The following is a 20285-nucleotide window of genomic DNA, read 5'->3' as shown; positions in this document are numbered from 1 at the left end:
AGCCGCGCAGTACACAGCGCAGAGCCGCGCAGTACACAGCGCAGAGCCGCGCAGTACACAGCGCAGAGCCGCGCAGTACACAGCGCAGAGCCGCGCAGTACACAGCGCAGAGCCGCGCAGTACACAGCGCAGAGCCGCGCAGTACACAGCGCAGAGCCGCGCAGTACACAGCGCAGAGCCGCGCAGTACACAGCGCAGAGCCGCGCAGTACACAGCGCAGAGCCGCGCAGTACACAGCGCAGAGCCGCGCAGTACACAGCGCAGAGCCGCGCAGTACACAGCGCAGAGCCGCGCAGTACAAAGCGCAGAGCCGCGCAGTACAAAGCGCAGAGTCGCGCAGTATAAAGCGCAGAGCCGCGCAGTACACAGCGCAGAGCCGCGCAGTACACAGCGCAGAGCCGCGCAGTACACAGCGCAGAGCCGCGCAGTACAAAGCGCAGAGTCGCGCAGTATAAAGCGCAGAGCCACGCAGTACACAGCGCAGAGCCGCGCAGTACACAGCGCAGAGCCACGCAGTATACAGTGCAGAGCCGCGCAGTACACAGCGCAGAGCCGCGCAGTACAAAGCGCAGAGTCGCGCAGTATAAAGCGCAGAGCCGCGCAGTACACAGCGCAGAGCCACGCAGTATACAGTGCAGAGCCGCGCAGTACACAGCGCAGAGCCGCGCAGTACAAAGCGCAGAGTCGCGCAGTATAAAGCGCAGAGCCACGCAGTACACAGGGCAGAGCCGCGCAGTACAAAGCGCAGAGCCGCGCAGTATACAGCGCAGAGCCGCGTAGTATACAGCGCAGAGCCACGCAGTATACAGCGCAGAGCCACGCAGTATACAGCGCAGAGCCACGCAGTATACAGCGCAGAGCCACGCAGTATACAGCGCAGAGCCACGTAGTTATACTGCCCAGTCACGTAGTATATTGTCCAGTCACATAGTATACTGCATATCCCTGTTAAAAAAAAAAAAAGAATTAAAATAAAAAAGTTACATACTCACCTCCTGGAGCGGCCGGTATCTGATGGTTGTTGCACCTCCTAGAGCGGCCGGTACACGATGCTTGTTGCACCTGGAGTGGCCGGTACCCGATGCTTGTTGCGCGCTCCGGTCCCAAGAGTGCATTGCGGTCTCATGAGATGATGACGTAGCGGTGTTGTGAGACAGAAAGACGGAAGTGCCCTTAGACAATTATATAGTAGATTACCCCGCTCACCAAATCGGACCCCGAGGGGCCCGGCTCACCAAATCGGACCCAGAGTGACCCCGCCCACCAAATCGGACCCAGAGTGACCCCGCCCACCAAATCGGACCCAGAGTGGCTCCGCCCACCAAATCGAACCCAGAGTGACCCCTTCCACCAAATCAAACCCAGAGTGACCCCTTCCACCAAATCGGACCCAGAGTGACCCCACCCACCAAATCGGACCCTGAGGTGCCCAGCCCACCAAATGAGACCCTGAGGTGCCCAGCCCACCAAATCGGACCGAGTGACCCCACCCACCAAATTGGTCCCTAAGGTGCCCCGCCCACCAAATCGGACCCAGAGTGGCTCCGCCCACCGAATCGGACCCAGAGTGGCCGCGCCCACAGAATCGGACCTAGATTTACCCCGCCCACAAAATCAGACCCAGATTGACCCAACCCACCAAATCGGACCGCCTGAGGGGCACCCAAGTGTGAAAGTCTTGCAGGGGCAGCCCGGGCACCATTCCAAAGCACTATCTGTAGTTCCTTCAGGAAATACCCATCTAGTTATTATTCAGTCCGCACGTAATGCGGCCCGAACCGCTTCACTCACAGACTCCAGTGAGGTGTCATTTCGAAGCCAGCGTCCCCAAGAGGTGTGCTAAGTATTTTTCGTGTCGATCGGATTTGTAGTTTTGGCGCAATTTGCGTTTGAAAATGTTTTTTCCCCTCATTGTAATGCATTTCAATAGGGAAATTTTCCCATAGGTTATAATGGCCGGGTTTCTGAGGCAATTTGAAATGTACCTGCCACCTGGCTGATTAGCTCATTGATATGCGCAGTCAGGCCCAGTTACTATGCCAACGCCTGCGAACTGTACATGACCACACCAGCACACTTTTGCCAGATAATATCAGCTCTTAAAGTGATAGCACAGCACAATTTCAAAGCACTATCTGTAGTGTTATTATAATTATTGCGCCGCCCGCCAAATCGGACCCAGAGCGGCCTCAACCCTGAGGGGCTACAACTACCAAACCAGCGCCTGAGGGGCACCCAAGTGTGAAAGTCTTGCAGGGGCAGCCCGGGCACCATTCCAAAGCACTATCTGTAGTTCCTTCAGGAAATACCCATCTATTTCTCTCTGTTATCAGCCATTCCCCTGTCCTGCTGTCAGTCTATTCTCTCTGTTATCAGCCATTCCCTTATCCTGCTGTCAGTCAGAGTGACCCGGGCCACCAAATCGGACCCAGAGTGACCCGGGCCACCAAATCGGACCCAGAGAGACCCGGGCCACCAAATGAGGGGCTACAACTACCAAACCAGCGCCTGAGGGGCACCCAAGTGTGAAAGTCTTGCAGGGGCAGCCCGGGCACCATTCCAAAGCACTATCCGCCAAATCGGACCCAGAGTGGCGCCGCCCGCCAAATCGGACCCAGAGTGGCGCCGCCCGCCAAATCGGACCCAGAGTGGCGCCGCCCGCCAAATCGGACCCAGAGTGGCGCCGCCCGCCAAATCGGACCCAGAGTGGCGCCGCCCGCCAAATCGGACCCAGAGTGGCGCCGCCCGCCAAATCGGACCCAGAGTGGCGCCGCCCACCATATCGGACCCAGAGTGGCTTCACCCACCAAATCGGACCCAGAGTGGCCCCGCCCACCAAATCCTCAACCCTGAGGGGCTACAACTACCAAACCAGCATCTGAGGGGCACCCAAGTGTGAAAGTCTTGCAGGGGCAGCGTGGGCACCATTCCAAAGCACTATCTGTAGTTCCTTCAGGAAATACCCATCTAGTTATTATTTGAAAATTACCACAATGCAAAGAAAATGACAAGTCTGATGTAAATCCCCTAAAAGAAACCTTTCACAAAAACATGCATGAAATTAAAACTCAAGAAAATAAGAGGCAAAATGCTATTATAAAGCATCACTCTTGTACTTCACTAAAACAGGGACCCCGCTGATGGCTACTGGATATCTGCTACTGGAAACACAGGTAAAGCTAAGTGCCCACGATCGGAAAAGCAGCATTGTAGACGCAGCAAGTGCTGCATTCTACATTACAAGCACAGTGGAGGGGATTTATAGAAATCCTGTGCCCATTGTGCTTCTACTTACCACAGTGCGGTAAAAAAAATGCAATGTATGTGGAACCAGTCTTCTAGCGGCCATACAAAAAGGTATGCACAATCATTAGGGGTTAACTAAACAAAAAGATATGCAGTACATTATTACGCTGCACCCCTGGATTACTAAACCTTCATGGCTAAATCTTGTGATGAAAGCTGGAGCTAAACAGCACTGTGGCAATGTCCTAATCTATTAATACTAGTATTTCATAATCCTAAACTATGCAAAGGCTTAGCTGTAAGAACTGGATCTACAGCACTCATCAAATGTGCAAAATCCTCAAGAAATGTGCGCCTGCAGGGTTCAGGACTTCAGCAATCGTATGTCTCAGAAAAGATGGAAACGGAAGCCTTGAAAACAACCCTCACCCTAAGGCTACTTTCACACTAGCGTCGTACGACGCACGTCGCAATGCGACGTTCCAGACTCATACTGTGCAAGCTCCGCACAACGGGGGCAGTGGATGCAGTTTTTCAACGCATCCGCTGCCCCATTGTGAGGTGCGGGGAGGCAGGGGCGGTGTTACGGCTGCGCATGCACGGTCTGAAATGCTGTGGACACGACGCACCAAAAAACGTTACATGCAACTTTTTTGGTGGCGACGGTCCAACGAAGCACGACGGTTGCGACGTGTGGCAATGCGTCGCTAATGCTAGTCTATGGAGAAAAAACGCATCCTGCAAGCACTTTTGCAGGATGCGTTTTTTCTACAAAACGACGCATAGCGACGTGCAGTGCACGATGCTAGTGTGAAAGTAGCCTAAGGCAGGAAAACGCTCATTTCTATCCAGTAGCATCAAAAGGGCAACCGCTAAGAAATGATTCACACATTGTCACGTAACTGGCCATATTGTTTAAATCAAGTCCAATGGAAGATAGACATCACTAGACTGGAGGTTATGGTCCAGGTAGCTTCTGCATCAAGTGCTGTCAGGACAAGATGGCTGCCTTCATACAGAAGATAGGTAAAAGGTTAGAGGGAACCTAAAGCCTCCATGAAGAGTCCTATTCCATCAAGTATCCGATATAAGAAAGCTTTGGCGCTATTGGCAGAAAACATTTAAATTCCCAAGGACTAGTCTGGCTGGGCCTCTATTCCCTAGACTAGTCCCTGCCTCAGGTGCTGTAATGGCGCCCACTCAGCGTGGCTGACACCTTCTATGCTCTGTGATAGCCTCAGTACAGGGCATTGTGTGACTTCATGAGAATCCCAGCACTAAAGCTATAACTGGGCACAGTGCAGAATGCAATCACGCTGAGTATGGGACTACAGCACCCTAGACTAGAGACTAGGCAGCGAAAATAGATGTTACAGAGGGTTTGTTTTGTTTTTTTACACTGGACACTTGAGTAAAACGTAACGATAGGGCTCTGTCTGATAATGGTGTCAGTTTGGGGGCTTCCCATATGCTCACAGGCACCTGTCCTAACTATCGATGACACGTGTCTGTCAGTGTAACAAGGCAGTGACCATTTATATTCTATAGGAGATTACCTCCCCAGACAAAATTATAATTAGCCTTTTATCTGTAATGACATTCCCTTTAGTTATTTAATTCCTTTTCTATTCCCCTGAGAACCATATTAACTGTTTAGATCCTGGAGTTGACAGCTATTTTGAGTTGCAGATATATAGAGATAGATTTTTTTTTTTTTTAAATCAACAGCGAAAGCCATAACTGTAACCCTATGTGCACACGTCAGGAATTGCCGCGGAAATATCCGGGGCAATTCCAGAACTCCCTGCCGCGGGTATATCACAAGTATAGGAAAAATCAGCCGCACTCAATTGGTTGAAAGTTCAGCAAACTGTGTAGTTTCTTTATTAACATATACAATAAACATCACCAGGTGCTTTTTTTAGGAGGTAAATGGGTGGCGGACTATTCAATTCGGGTAACGTTTCGACCCCAGCGGGTCTTTATCAAAACCTCACTTGTGCCAAAGAGGTAGAGGAGAGGAGAAAGAGCCGAGTTCCCATAGGGCAGCTCTGGTGCAGTTGTGTGGAAGCGCGTCCGCCTGGTGGGTGATGTAGGAGCAAATGTGTAAGGCTGCAAGTATTTATACACAAGACCCATGCGGTGATATCCGGGTCTGCGCAGTGGCTCAGACTGGGAAAGAGGCTAGGAACGCTGTGTATTCAGACCGAGTCTGCGCTGTGGCCGCAGAGTAGATGCCAGCAGCGTGATAGTCCGGCGCCTGCGTAGTGTGTTCAGGGAGATATGTAGAGCGCTCTGGCTAAAGCTACTGCAGGTTGGGGTGGAGTCCACCCCAACCTGCAGTAGCTTTAGCCAGAGCGCTCTACATATCTCCCTGAACACACTACGCAGGCGCCGGACTATCACGCTGCTGGCATCTACTCTGCGGCCACAGCGCAGACTCGGTCTGAATACACAGCGTTCCTAGCCTCTTTCCCAGTCTGAGCCACTGCGCAGACCCGGATATCACCGCATGGGTCTTGTGTATAAATACTTGCAGCCTTACACATTTGCTCCTACATCACCCACCAGGCGGACGCGCTTCCACACAACTGCACCAGAGCTGCCCTATGGGAACTCGGCTCTTTCTCCTCTCCTCTACCTCTTTGGCACAAGTGAGGTTTTGATAAAGACCCGCTGGGGTCGAAACGTTACCCGAATTGAATAGTCCGCCACCCATTTACCTCCTAAAAAAAGCACCTGGTGATGTTTATTGTATATGTTAATAAAGAAACTACACAGTTTGCTGAACTTTCAACCAATCGAGTGCGGCTGATTTTTCCTATACTTGGACTATTTTTGTTCATGCCTGCACCAACCCAGTGACAGTGTGCACATCTTTTTCCTGGATTTGCGGGTATATCACATGCGGAATTGGCATGCGTTTTCCCAGCGATCTGTAGCATCGCTTGGAAAACTGATTGACAGGTTGGTCACACTTGTCAAACATAGTGTTTGACAAGTGTGACCAATTTTTTACTATTGATGCTGCTTATGCAGCATCAATAGTAAAAAGAACTAATGTTAAAAAAAATCGTGATATTCTCACCTTCCGGCATCCCTCACACGCTTCCCGCTCCTTGCGATGCTACCGGAAACTTCCATTAACAAAAATGCCTAGCGGCAATGACCCCAGATGACATAGCGGTCTCACGAGACCCACGTCATCACAGGTCATTCTCACAATGCATTATTGGGAACGGAAGCATCGCGAGGAGCGGGAACGCTGCCGGAAGGTGGGAATATCATGATTTTAATTCTTTTTTTTTTTTAACAATTATATGGTTCCCAGGGCCTGGAGGAAAGTCTCCTCTCCTCCACCCTGGGTACCAACTGCACATGATCCGCATACTTCCCGCATGGTGGGCATAGCCCCATGCGGAAAGTAAGCAGATCAATGCATTCCTATGTGTGCAGAATCCCCGCGATTCCGTACAAAGAATGAACATGCTGCGTTTTTTTCCAGAATGTGATTCCACTGTGGAAAAAAACGCAGCATGTGCACAAAAAATGCGGTTTGCATTCTAATAAATAGGATGCTTAATGTATGCTTTTTTTGCGGTTTTATCGCGTTTTTATAGCAAAAAAACCTCGAAAATTTCTGAATATGTGCACATAGCCTAAAACATACATTTTCGAAATATATATAATGTATAGAAAGACTTATTAAAAGGTTATCCCTAAGATAGTAAATGCATACCAGTATATCAGTCAAATAGTGGATAATATACTAATTGCTGGGGTCTGACTGTTGAGACACCGAGGCAAATCAGACAATTGGGTTGTGGGAACTGCAGAGTATCTATACTTGACTGGATTGGAGGGGCTCGACCCCTTGTTCTATTCATTGCTCCATTTCATGACACTCTGGGTGAAAGTAAAGTACTATTTCTATTTTGTGCTACATATGACTTACTGATTAACCTCAACAATTGTTTTTTTTAATAAACGTATCTTGAAACAGAAAAAAAAAAAATAGATATTTGTGCTTTATATTTTGGTAATGCCAGTAGGGAATTCTACAGTGTGATCTGATCACCTGAATACTTTAATAAAACACTGCAGTACTTCTGTGCTGCAGTGCATTGGGTGCCAGAATAAAACTGGCAGGTACCCTATTAATAGGGGTACACAGAAGGCAGATATATGGGCCTCTTTAACCCCTTCATGACCCAGCCTATTTTGGCCTTAATGACCTGACCGTTTTTTGCAATTCTGACCAGTGTCCCTTTGTGAGGTAATAACTCAGGAACGCTTCAACGGATCCTAGCGGTTCTGAGATTGTTTTTTCGTGACATATTGGGCTTCATGTTAGTGGTAAATTTAGGTCAATAATTTCTGAGTTTATTTGTGAAAAAAAAACGGAAATTTGGCGAAAATTTCGCAATTTTCACATTTTGAATTTTTATTCTGTTAAACCAGAGAGTTATGTGACACAAAATAGTTAATAAATAACATTTCCCACATGTCTACTTTACATCAGCACAATTTTGGAAACAAATTTTTTTTTTGCTAGGAAGTTATAAGGGTTAAAATTTGACCAGTGATTTCTCATTTTTACAACAAAATTTACAAAACCATTTTTTTTTTAGGGACCACCTCACATTTGAAGTCATTTTGAGGGTTCTATATGGCTGAAAATACCCAAAAGTGACACCATTCTAAAAACTGCACCCCTCAAGGTGCTCAAAACCACATTCAAGAAGTTTATTAACCCTTCAGGTGTTTCACAGCAGCAGAAGCAACATGGAAGTAAAAAATGAACATTTAACTTTTTAGTCACAAAAATGATCTTTTAGCAACAATTTTTTTATTTTCCCAAGGGTAAAAGGAGAAACTAGACCACGGACGTTGTTGTCCAATTTGTCCTGAGTACGCTGATACCTCATATGTGGGGGTAAACCACTGTTTGGGCGAACGGCAGGGCTCGGAAGGGAAGGAGCGCCATTTGACTTTTTCAATGAAAAATTGGCTCCAATCTTTAGCGGACACCATGTCGCGTTTGGAGAGCCCCGTGTGCCTAAACATTGGAGCTCCCTCACAAGTGACCCCATTTTGGAAACTAGATCCCCCAAGGAACTTATCTAGAAGCATAGTGAGCACTTTAAACCCCCAGGTGCTTCACAAATTGTTCCGTAAAAATGAAAAAGTACTTTTTTTTTTTCACAAAAAAATTATTTTAGCCTCAATTTTTTCATTTTCACATGGGCAACAGGATAAAATGGATCCTAAATTTTGTTGGGCAATTTCTCCTGAGTACACCAATACCTCACATGTGGGGGTAAACCACGGTTTGGGCACATGGTAAGGCTCGGAAGGGAAGGAGCGCCATTTGACTTTTTGAATGGAAAATTGGCTCCAATCGTTAGCGGACACCATGTCGCGTTTGGAGAGCCCCTGTGTGCCTAAACATTGGAGCTCCCCTACAAGTGACCCCATTTTGGAAACTAGACCCCCCAAGGAACTTATCTACATGTGTGGTGAGCACTTTGAACCCCCAAGTGCTTCACAGAAGTTTATAACGCAGAGCCGTGAAAATAATAAATGTGTTTCCTTTCCTCAAAAATATTTTTTTAGCCCAGAATTTTTTATTTTTGCAAGAGTAACAGGAGAAATTGGACCCCAAAAGTTGTTGTCCAGTTTCTCCTGAGTACGCTGATACCCCATATGTGGGGGTAAACCACTGTTTGGGCATATGCCGGGGCTCGGAAGGGAAGTAGTGACGTTTTGGAATGCAGACTTTGATGGAATGGTCTGCGGGCATTATGTTACGTTTGCAGAGCCCCTGATTTGCCTAAACAGTAGAAACCCCCCACAATTGACCCCATTTTGGAAACTAGACCCCCCAAGGAACTTATCTAGATGTGTGATGAGCACGTTCAACCCCCAAGTGCTTCACAGAAGTTTACAACGCAGAGCCGTGAAAATAAAAAATCATTTTTCTTTCCTCAAAAAAGATGTTTTAGCAAGCAATTTTTTATTTTCACAAGGGTAACAGGAGAAATTGGACCCCAATATTTGTTTCCCAGTTTGTTGTGAGTACGCTGATACCCCATATGTGGGGGTAAACCACTGTTTGGGCGCACGTCGGGGCTTGGAAGGGAGGGAGCACCATTTGACTTTTTGAACGCAAGATTGGCTGGAATCAATGGTGGCGCCATGTTGCGTTTGGAGACCCCTGATGTGCCTAAACAGTGGAAACCCCTCAATTCTAACTTCAACACTAACCCCAACACACCCCTAATCCTAATCCCAACTGTAGCCATAACCCTAATCACAACCCTAACCCCAACACACCCCTAACCACAACCCTAACCGCAACACACCCGTAACCCTAATTCCAACCCTAACCCTAATCCTAACCCTAATCCCAAACCTAACCCCAACCCTAACCACAACTGTAACCCCAACACACCCCTAACCCTATCATTAACCCTAACCACAAACCTAATCTTAACCCTATTTCCAACCCTAGCCCTAATTCCAACCCTAACTCTAATTCCAACCCTAAGGCTATGTGCCCACGTTGCGGATTCGTGTGAGATTTTTCCGCACGATTTTTGAAAAATCTGCAGGTAAAAGGCACTGCGTTTTACCTGCGGATTTACAGCAGATTTCCAGTGTTTTTTTGTGCGGATTTCACCTGCGGATTCCTATTGAGGAACAGGTGTAAAACACTGCGGAATCCGCACAAAGAATTGACATGCTGCGGAAAATACAACGTAGCGTTTCTGCATGGAATTTTCCGCACCATGGGCACAGCGGATTTGGTTTTCCATAGGTGTACATGGTACTGTAAACCTGATGGAAAACTGCTACGAATTCGCAGCGGCCAATCCGCTGCGGATCCGCGGCCAATCCGCTGCGGATCCGCGGCCAAATCCGCACTGTGTGCACATGCCATAACCCTAACCCTACCCATAACCCGTAACCCTAACCCTACCCCTAGTTCTAACCCTAACCCTAGTGGAAAAAGAAAATAAAAATATTTTCTTTATTTTATTATTGTCCCTACCTATGGGGGTGATAAAGGGGGGGGGTTATTTATTATTTTTTTTTATTTTGATCGCTGTGATAGAACCTACCACAGCGATCAAAATGTACTTGTAATGAATCTGCCAGCCGGCAGATTCGGCGGGCGCACTGCGCATGCGCCCGCCATTTTGGAAGATGGCGGCGCCCATGGAGAAGACGCATGGACACCGGGAGCCTCGGTAAGTATAAGGGGGGGGGGGGGGGTTGGGAGATCGGGGCGCGGGGGGGCGTCGGAGCACGGGGGGGGGGGTGACATAGGAGCACGGGGGGAGCGGACAGGAGGACGGGGGAGCGGAGCCCAGGACGGAGGGGACTACGGGACAGATCGGTAGCTTGGGGGGGGGCGATCGGTGGGGTGGGGGGTGGGGTGTCACTTCAGTATTTCCAGCCATGGCCGATGATATTGCAGCATCGGCCATGGCTGGATTGTAATATTTCACCAGTTTTTTAGGTGAAATATTACAAATCGCTCTGATTGGCAGTTTCACTTTCAACAGCCAATCAGAGCGATCGTAGCCACGGGGGGGGGGGGGGGGGGGGGGGGGGGGGGGGGGGGGGGGTGAAGCCACCCCCCCTGGGCTGAAGCACCACTCCCCCTGTCCCTGCAGATCGGGTGAGCATGGAGTTAACCCTTTCACCCGATCTGCAGGGACGCGATCATTCCATGACGCATACGCTGCGTCATAGGTCGGATTGGCACAGACTTTCATGACGCAGCGTATGCGTCAAAGGTCGGGAAGGGGTTAAAGGCACTGGCAAGCTGAGCTCAAGTCACAGAATGGCATGGATGGGGTGACAAAGGAAGCCCCTTGCTTCTGTCCACCTATGGTATCTCAGGGGTTAACTGGAATGATAGGGAAAGGACTAGAACTACATGATGGAAAAGAAAAAGACACACTCTTCATCTGTGAACCTAATGACAAGGATTGGCCACAAGTGATTAGTGGGGATCCACACTGGACTGTGCTGAAGTTACTGCCAATCCAGATAGGCAGGGGTCCCAGAGGTCTGCCACAATGTGATTTAAAGGGAACCTGTCACCCCCAAAATCGAAGGTGAGCTAAGCCCACCAGCATCAGGGGCTTATCTACAGCATTCTGTAATGCTGTAGATAAGCCCCCGATGTAATATGCAAGATAAGAAAAAGAGGTTATATTATACCCACCCCGGGGCGGTCCGGGGCCTCCTATCTTCATACGATGATGTCCTCTTCTTGTATTCACGCTGCGGCTCTGGCGCAGGCGTTCTTTGTCTGCCCTGTTGAGGGCAGAGCAAAGTACTGCAGTGCGCAGGCACCGGGAAAGGTCAGAGAGGCCCAGCGCCTGAGCACTGCAGTACTTTGCTCTGCCCTCAACAGGGCAGACAAAGTACACCTGCACCGGAGCCGCAGTGTGAATACAAGAAGAGGACGTGATCGTAAAAAGATGGGAGGCTCCGGACCGGACCGCGACGCCCATCGGATCGGACCGCCCACCCAGGTGAGTATAATGTAACCTCTTTTTCTCATCTTTCAGGATACATCGAGGGCTTATCTACAGCATTACAGAATGCTTTAGATAAGCCCCTGATGCCGGTGGGCTTAGCTCGTCTTCGATTTTGGGGGTGACAGGTTCCCTTTAAAGGGTTTTCCCATCACATATTATGTAAACACATAAAACAAACATTAGTGGGTACATCAGCCGCCATCATGCAGCCGAATGTCATCACACGGATTAACACAAAATGCAGAAACAGCGGAGTAGAAAAAGACTTGTCAGCAATCAAGCGACAGACATTAAGTCACACTGTATAGATTGATGACATTTAATGGGGGTGGCCACCTATTGGACCATTTAAAAAAAATGCATGTGTTTGGTGCTAAAATGTATTTTTGATATTGCTACTTTTCTTTTGCATTGTTTGGATTTTACAGGTCTTTTTTTCCCCCATAAACATTTAACTTTGCTGAGGTTCTAAATGAACTGAGAGGACCTCAGGAGAGAGAAAACTTATAGACTCTAATCAGACTGTTAGGGTATGTGTCCACGTTCAGGATTGCATCAGGATTTTATGCAGGTAAAATCCTGACCAAATCTTCATCTGAGGTCACTGGCAGGTCACCTGCGGTGTTCTTGCGCGATTTGTGCATTGTAAGGACATGCTGCGTTCTTAAAAGACACGCCGCATGTCCGTTTCCGCGGGTGTGCTGCATACGTCTTTTAATGCATAGTGGAGACGGGATTTCATGAAATCCCCTCCACTATGCTGTAACATCTGGACGCTGCGTGTTTGATGCTGCGGCTCAAGGCAGAGTCAAACACGCAGGGTTTCCTGAACGTGGAAACAAACCCTGAGAACCAGCTTACTGACAGATTCTCTGCTAATTCATTCTGGAGTCAGCAATAGAAACTGTAAAATTTTTAATCAAACCCAAATGCAGACTTTATTTAGTACAAAAAAAAAACCCACAAAAAAAAAAAAAAAAGAAGCTTCACCGAAAGGCAAAAAACTATTTTAACGTTATGGGAAATTAACAATATAAGGGTAATATACAGACAGCCATCATAGTAACGTGCTATAGAACCATAACCTACTAGTGACGAGCAGTCATGCCACCTGTATGCCAGGGGTAACTGGAGCAAAAGTGAAGGAACTGGAAGTAACAGTGCAAACTGCTCCTCCTGCCACCAGCAGGCAGCTATACAAGCGAGACCAGGCTGCTCCTCCTGTCACCAGCAGGCAGCTCTACAAGTGAGACCATGCGGCTCCTCCTGTCACCACCAGCAGGCAGCTCTACAAGTGAGACCAGGCTGCTCCTCCTGTCACCACCAGCAGGCAGCTCTACAAGTGAGACCAGGCTGCTCCTCCTGTCACCACCAGCAGGCAGCTCTACAAGTGAGACCAGGCTGCTCCTCCTGTCACCACCAGCAGGCAGCTCTACAAGTGAGACCAGGCTGCTCCTCCTGTCACCACCAGCAGGCAGCTCTACAAGTGAGACCAGGCTGCTCCTCCTGTCACCACCAGCAGGCAGCTCTACAAGTGAGACCAGGCTGCTCCTCCTGTCACCACCAGCAGGCAGCTCTACAAGTGAGACCAGGCTGCTCCTTCTGTCACCAGCAGGCAGCTCTACAAGTGAGACCAGGCTGCTCCTCCTGTCACCACCAGGCAGCTCTACAAATGAGACCATGCCGCTCCTCCTGTCACTAGCAGGAAGCTCTACAAGTGAGACCAGGCTGCTCCTCCTGTCACCAGCAGGCAGCTCTACAAGTGAGACCAGGCTGCTCCTCCTGTCACCACCAGGCTGCTCCTCCTGTCACCAGCAGGCAGCTCTACAAGTGAGACCATGCCACTTCTCCTGTCACCACCAGCAGGCAGCTCTACAAATGAGACCATGCCGCTCCTCCTGTCACTAGCAGGAAGCTCTACAAGTGAGACCAAGCTGCTCCTCCTGTCACCACCAGGCTGCTCCTCCTGTCACCACCAGGCAGCTCTACAAGTGAGACCATGCCACTTCTCCTGTCACCACCAGCAGGCAGCTCTACAAGTGAGACCAGGCCGCTCCTCCTGTCACCTCTCAGGCCATTGATTCTCCTAAGTGTAAGGTTATTAGACTGCTGACACCCCAGGCTGCCGTACAGGCTCCTCCATACAGGGGTAACCTTGAGCAGAGGCAGCGGCTCCTCTTACCATGGCGAATCCGGACAGCAGCGCCGAGGTGCGGCTGGAGGCTTTGAGCTTGGCCCGGCTCAGGTAGAGCTTCCTCCAGGACAGCGCCTGCATCGAGTGCTCGTTCAGACTCATGAGCTCCACGTAGCTCCGGCTAATCCACTCCGGGTAGGACAACTCCTCCTCCTTCACCTCCTGCTGCTGCTGGGGCCGCGGGCGGGATCTCTGTGCTGCTGGACTGCACGCCGGTAACATTTGCCCCCAGCCTAGTAGAGCTCGCCCACCCGCCTCATGGTACACACCGGGGAACGTGCGGGCCTCCTAGGGAAAGATACTGCTAGCACCACAGGCCTGTGCCAGAGAGGGCGTCACCCGCCGTGTGCCTCAAGTCTGACTCACAGCGAATTGTCGCCTTACTTCTGCCAACCAGCTACATTGTGGTCGTTACTTCCGCCAACCAGCAGAGGCGTGCGTGAACTTCACACTAGTCTGCAGAGATCACTTATTGCTTTGGTCCTTGTCCGCCCCCTGCTGGCTGGAGGAATAATGGCTGCCTAGACTTTAGATTTGTTCTTATGGCCTCTTTCACACTTCAGTTGTTTGGCGTCAGTCTAAATCCGCCATTTTCCTCAAATAAAGGATCCGTTTTTTTTTGTGACGGATCCGTTATTTTCCCCATAGACTTGCATTAGCGACGGATTGTGACGGATGGTCGTCCGTTCCATCCGTCATGCGACGGATCCGTCAAAATTTGGCGGATGTCATCTAGACATTGACGGTCATTGCAACGTTTTTTGTCTGCGTTGAAATGACGGATCGCGACGGATCCGTCGCGTCCGTCATTTCATAGAATGGCCGCCTATGGGCGACGGATCCGTCGCGACCGTCATTTCGGCGGATCCGTCGCCCCAATCCGTTTTTTCAATTGCGCATGCTCCAAAAAGTATATACAACCCCCGAGTAACGGATCCGTCAAAAAAACGGACCCGTTACATCCGTTTTTCAACAATTGTGACGGATCCGTCGATCCGTCACTATGTCGGAAGTGACTGACGCCAAACAACTGAAGTGTGAAAGAGGCCTAAGGCTACTTTCACACTAGCGTTAACTGCAATACGTCGCAAATGCGTCGTTTTGCCGAAAATACGCATCCAGCAAAAGTTCTTGCTGGATACGTTTTTTCGTCATAGACTAACATTAGCGACGCATTTGCGACGCATTGCCAAACGTCGCGTCCGTTTTGCGATGCTTGGGCGTGTGGTAGCGGACCGTCGGGAGAAAAAAAACGTTACATGTAACGTTTTTTGCTCCCGACGGTCCGCTTTTTCCGACCGCGCATGCGCGGCCGGAACTCCGCCCCCACCTCCCCGCACTTCCCCGCACCTCACAATGGGGCAGCGGATGCGTGGGAAAAATGCATCCACTGCCCCCATTGTGCGGCGGAGACCATGCTAGCGGCGGGAACGTCGGCCCGACGCACAGCGACGGGTTGTTCCCGACGCTAGTGTGAAAGTAGCCTAAGCTGTCTGTCGCCCCCAAAACGATAAGTAAACCGCAGCTACAGGTATGGCAGGGACTCAGCCACTAAAAAAAAAGATGTAGTGTAGGTTTTAGTGGTTTAGTTACCAGAAAGGAAAAATAAAAAACGTTATTTCACATGCAAATGAGAGGGCATGAGTGGGTGCAGGTAGTGCTGCTTCTGGGCTGTCAATCAAAATTAGACAAAGTGCTCAGTATGCAAATTGCAGGGTATGTTGGCGCACAAAGCTCTTGGGCCAGCGGTCTACCAAAGTGCCCTCAGGCATGTACTAGAAAGAATGAAGAAAAGGAATAAATAAAAACATAATTTATTGTATATTATATTCCTTGTGCTTGTTAGGTGGGCAATGAACATGGTATACAATTAAGTCCATATATATTTGGACAGAGACATTTTTCTAATTTTGGTTATAGACATTACCACAATGAATTTTAAACAAAACAATTCAGATGCAGTTGAAGTTCAGACTTTCAGCTTTCATTTGAGGGTATCCACATTAAAATTGGATGAAGGGTTTAGGAGTTTCAGCTCCTTAACATGTGCCACCCTGTTTTTAAAGGGACCAAAAGTAATTGGACAGATTCAATAATTTTAAATAAAATGTTCATTTTTAGTACTTGGTTGAAAACCCTTTGTTGGCAATGACTGCCTGAAGTCTTGAACTCATGGACATCACCAGACGCTGTGTTTCCTCCTTTTTGATGCTCTGTCAGGCCTTCACTGCGGTGGTTTTCAGTTGATGTTTGTTTGTGGGCCTTTCTGTCTGAAGTTTAGTCTTTAACAAGTGAAATACATGCTCAATTGGGTTGAGATCAGGTGACTGACTTGGCCATTCAAGAATATTCCACTTCTCTGCTTTAATAAACTCCTGGGTTGCTTTGGCTTTATGTTTTGGGTCATTGTCCATCTGTAGTATGAAACAACGACCAATCAGTTTGGCTGCATTTGGCTGGATCTGAGCACACTGTATGTCTCTGAATACCTCAGAATTCATTCGGCTGCTTCTATCCTGTGTCACATCTATATATATAATTGTCTAAGGGTTTTTCTGTCTGTCCTGGAAATCCTGCGTCTCTGATTGGTCGAGGCCGCCTGGGCCTCGACCAATCAGCGACGGGCACAGTATCGACGTAGATGTCATAATGGTTGCCATGGCGACGATGATGTCATAAAGGTTGCCTCGACCAATTAGCGACGGGCACATACTTTTCTCTTTCCATCATTTTGGTAGAGGTTGATCTTGGTTTCATCTGTCCAAAGAATGTTCTTCCAGAACTGTGCTGGCTTTTTTAGATGTTTTTTAGCAAAGTCCAGTCTCGCCTTTTTATTCTTGATGCTTATGAGTGGCTTGCACCGTGCAGTGAACCCTCTGTATTTACTTTCATGCAGTCTTCTCTTTATGGTAGATTTGGATATTGATACGCCGACCTCCTGGAGAGTGCTGTTCACTTGGTTGGCTGTTGTGAAGGGGTTTCTCTTCACCATGGAGATTATTCTGCGATCATCCACCGCTGTTGTCTTCCGTGGGCACCCAGGTCTTTTTGCATTGATGAGTTCACCAGTGCTTTCTTTCTTTCTCAGGATGTACCAAACTGTAGATTTTGCTACTCCTAATATTGTAGCAATTTCTCGGATGGGTTTTTTCTGTTTTCGCAGCTTAAGGATGGCTTGTTTCACCTGCATGGAGAGCTCCTTTGACCGCATGTTTACTTCACAGCAAAACCTTCCAAATGCAAGCACCACACCTGAAATCAACTCCAGACCTTTTATCTGCTTAATTGAGAATGACATAACGAAGGGATTGCCCACACTTGTCCAGGAAATAGCCTTGGAGTCAATTGTCCAATTACTTTTGGTCCCTTTAAAAACAGGGTGGCACATGTTAAGGAGCTGAAACTCCTAAACCCTTTATCCAATTTTAATGTGGATACCCTCAAATGAAAGCTGAAAGTCTGAACTTCAACTGCATCTGAATTGCTTTGTTTAAAATTCATTGTGGTAATGTCTATAACCAAAATTAGAAAAATGTTGTCTCTGTCCAAATATATATGGACTTAACTGTATATGTAGATTGCAGGGGAATGAGCACATATCCTATTTAAACAGGAGCAGGTGCATACATAGAAATAATGGGGCCCCATAGCAGAAGTTCTGTTTGTCCCCAATTCCCCCCCCCCCACACACACACACACACACAAATCATTTTAATATTTTATGGGATTTGAGCATATCTCACGACTTTGTAGCCCTTACAAAGTCATTTTCCTCCTAGAGAGTCTTCTATACAGTATTTTGGGCATCACATAGTCCTCCATACAGTATTATGGTCACCAAATAGTCCTCCATGCAGTATTATGGTCACCACATAGTCCTTGATACAGAATTATGGGCACCACATAGTCCTCCATGCAGTATTATGGTCACCACATAGTCCTCCATGCAGTATTATGGTCACCACATAGTCCTCAATACAGTATTATGGGCACCACATTGTCCTCCATCCAGTATTATGGGTATCACATAGTCCTCCATACAGTATTATGGTCACCACATAGTCATCCATACCATATTATGGTCACCACATAGTCCTCCATACAGAATTATGTGCACCACATAGTCCTCCATATAGTATTATGGGCACCACATAGTCCTTAATACAGTATTATCCTTATCACATAGTCCTCCATACAGTATTATGGTCACCACATAGTGCTCAAGACACTATTTTGGGCACCACATAGTCCTCCATACAGGATTATGGTCATCACATTGTCATCCAAACAGTATTATGGGCACCACATAGTCCTTAGTGTTAAGACTCGCAAGCGTGAGGACCCTTGACGCAGGTTGTGAGCTTGCATATCTTGACAAAAATATCGACTAATACCTCACATATTTGTATATGTATTTTCTGCACTTTATCTTTCAGGGTGCAGTTGGGCCCATTTGGTCTTGTAAACTATGGTGTCTTTTCACATGGGATGCATTTGGATAGCGCTGGGAAGCCCGCCTGATCGAATAGTATGGGCGTCACTAATAGGCTGTTAACCTGGATGCTGTGCATCACCTGTATGTGAACAGCGCCCCATACAAGCCTCTATTGTGCATTAATATACAAAGCAACCACCCCCCCATGGATTGGTAGGCTGTGAGTGGTTGTCTCATTGGTATTTTTGTACCTGTGTTGGGTAAACCTCAAACCCTACAGAATCCCCGAAGCCCGCCGGGAGATAATCTCCAAGGAAGTGAAGAGAAATGCTGGACCTCGGGGTGATAAAGGAATCATGAAGTGGCTGGTCAAGACCCATCGTCCTCGTTCCAAAGCCTAATGGCGAATGGCGGTTTTGTAAAGACTACCGCACGCTCAATGAGGTGTCCCGTTTTGATGCGTACCCGATGCCCCGCATGGATGAACTCATTGAGCGACTGGGACCCGCAAGGTACTTGACAACCCTTAACCTGACGAAGGGGTACTGGCAGATCCCCATGTCCCAGGGTGCCAAGGAGAAGACGGCCTTCTCGATGCTGGATAGGTGTTTTCAGTATACCAGGATGTACTTCGGACTGCAGGGGGCCCCGGCTACCTTCCAGAGGGCGATGGATCAAATCTTGGCTCCACATAAGAAATATGCTGCAGCCTACTTGGATGACATTGTCATCTTTAGCCTTTACTGGAGTTTGCACCTTCCCAAGGTACAGGCGATCCTCGAAGCATTGAGGAAAGCGTGATTCACCATAAATATCGAGAAGTGTGCCACAGGGAAGAAACAGGTCAGGTACTTAGGCTACATCGTTGGGAGAGGCCAAATCAAGCCCCAGATGAATAAAATAGAGGCAATTCAGGAATGGCTGCAACCGCTCTCCAAGAAGAAAGTGAGGGCGTTTCTTGGGATTGTGGGGTATTACCAGCATTTTATCCCGAACTTTGCCATAATTGCCACACCATTAACAGATCTCCTTGTGGGCACCAAGTCAACAATGGTGAAATGGACTCAGAGATGGTGTTTCAAGAACTGAAGCAGGTTCTGTGCAAGCATCTGGTTCTGGTTGCACCAGACTTTATCAAGGAATTTGTGGTCCAGACCGATGCTTCAGAGGTTGGGTTGGGAGCCATGCTGTCACAGGAAATCAATGGAGAAGAGCATCCCATCCTATACATGAGCTGGAAACTCTCATCTTGCAAAAAGAACTATGCAGTAGTGGAGAAAGAGTGCTTAGCCATAAAGTGGGCCGCAGACACACTGAAATATTACCTGCTAGGTCATAGATTTAAGACTTCACGTTCCACATGGAGCATAGGCCAGGGAAGTTACATGGCAATGCGGATACTCTCACTTGATTTTCCTGTTTAGTATCTGAAAGTGCCAAAACCCCCGCCCTTGGGCGGGGGGAATACGTGACAACGTGACAGAGTCACTGGCATAGTATGTGAAGGGAGATACGTGTCACTGCGCATACTGCGGTCAGTGATGTAAAACCAGAGTGTTTTTGCCTCCAGCACGCTTAGTGCTGAGAGGGTTAATAGGAACCTATGTTATGGGTTGGTTTTAGTGGTTCTTCACAGAGCGGGTGGGTGGAGGTCCACCGTATCTCCACATGCAGAGTCCTGACAGGACCTGTGTGATGTCATGGTTATCACGCTCACGCCCTGACTGATGGGTGTGAGCTCGGGGGGTTTGTGGCCCCACTGTGCTACAAACCAGACTACCCTGGAAGGGGCGTGACTATGACAGCTGCCTGGGTTTTCACTGGAGCCTCTGATGGTGAGGTCAGGCTTGTG

General features: G+C 48.4%; 1 protein-coding gene across 4 annotated transcripts in view; it reads right to left on the bottom strand.

Annotated features, from left to right (window-relative positions):
* Nucleotides 1–14463, bottom strand: part of LOC143810088 (calcium release-activated calcium channel protein 1-like) — a 50972-nt gene extending 36509 nt beyond the window's left edge. The window contains exon 1 of one of the 4 annotated variants that reach the window (XM_077292990.1): nucleotides 14268–14463. Coding sequence is in view for 1 of the 4 variants with exons in the window: in XM_077292982.1 (XP_077149097.1) it covers nucleotides 13987–14220 (234 nt within the window). In the remaining 3 variants the exon portion in view is untranslated. Of the gene's footprint in view, nucleotides 1–13986 lie in introns of all 4 variants that reach the window. The other 3 variants (XM_077292982.1, XM_077292997.1, XM_077293003.1) reach the window with 3 other exon arrangements.
* Between the last annotated feature and the right edge of the window lie 5822 nt (nucleotides 14464–20285).

Source organism: Ranitomeya variabilis, chromosome 1 (assembly GCF_051348905.1).
Source record: "Ranitomeya variabilis isolate aRanVar5 chromosome 1, aRanVar5.hap1, whole genome shotgun sequence".
Classification (NCBI taxonomy): domain Eukaryota; kingdom Metazoa; phylum Chordata; class Amphibia; order Anura; family Dendrobatidae; genus Ranitomeya; species Ranitomeya variabilis.
This window is presented reverse-complemented; position numbering and strand designations above follow the sequence as displayed.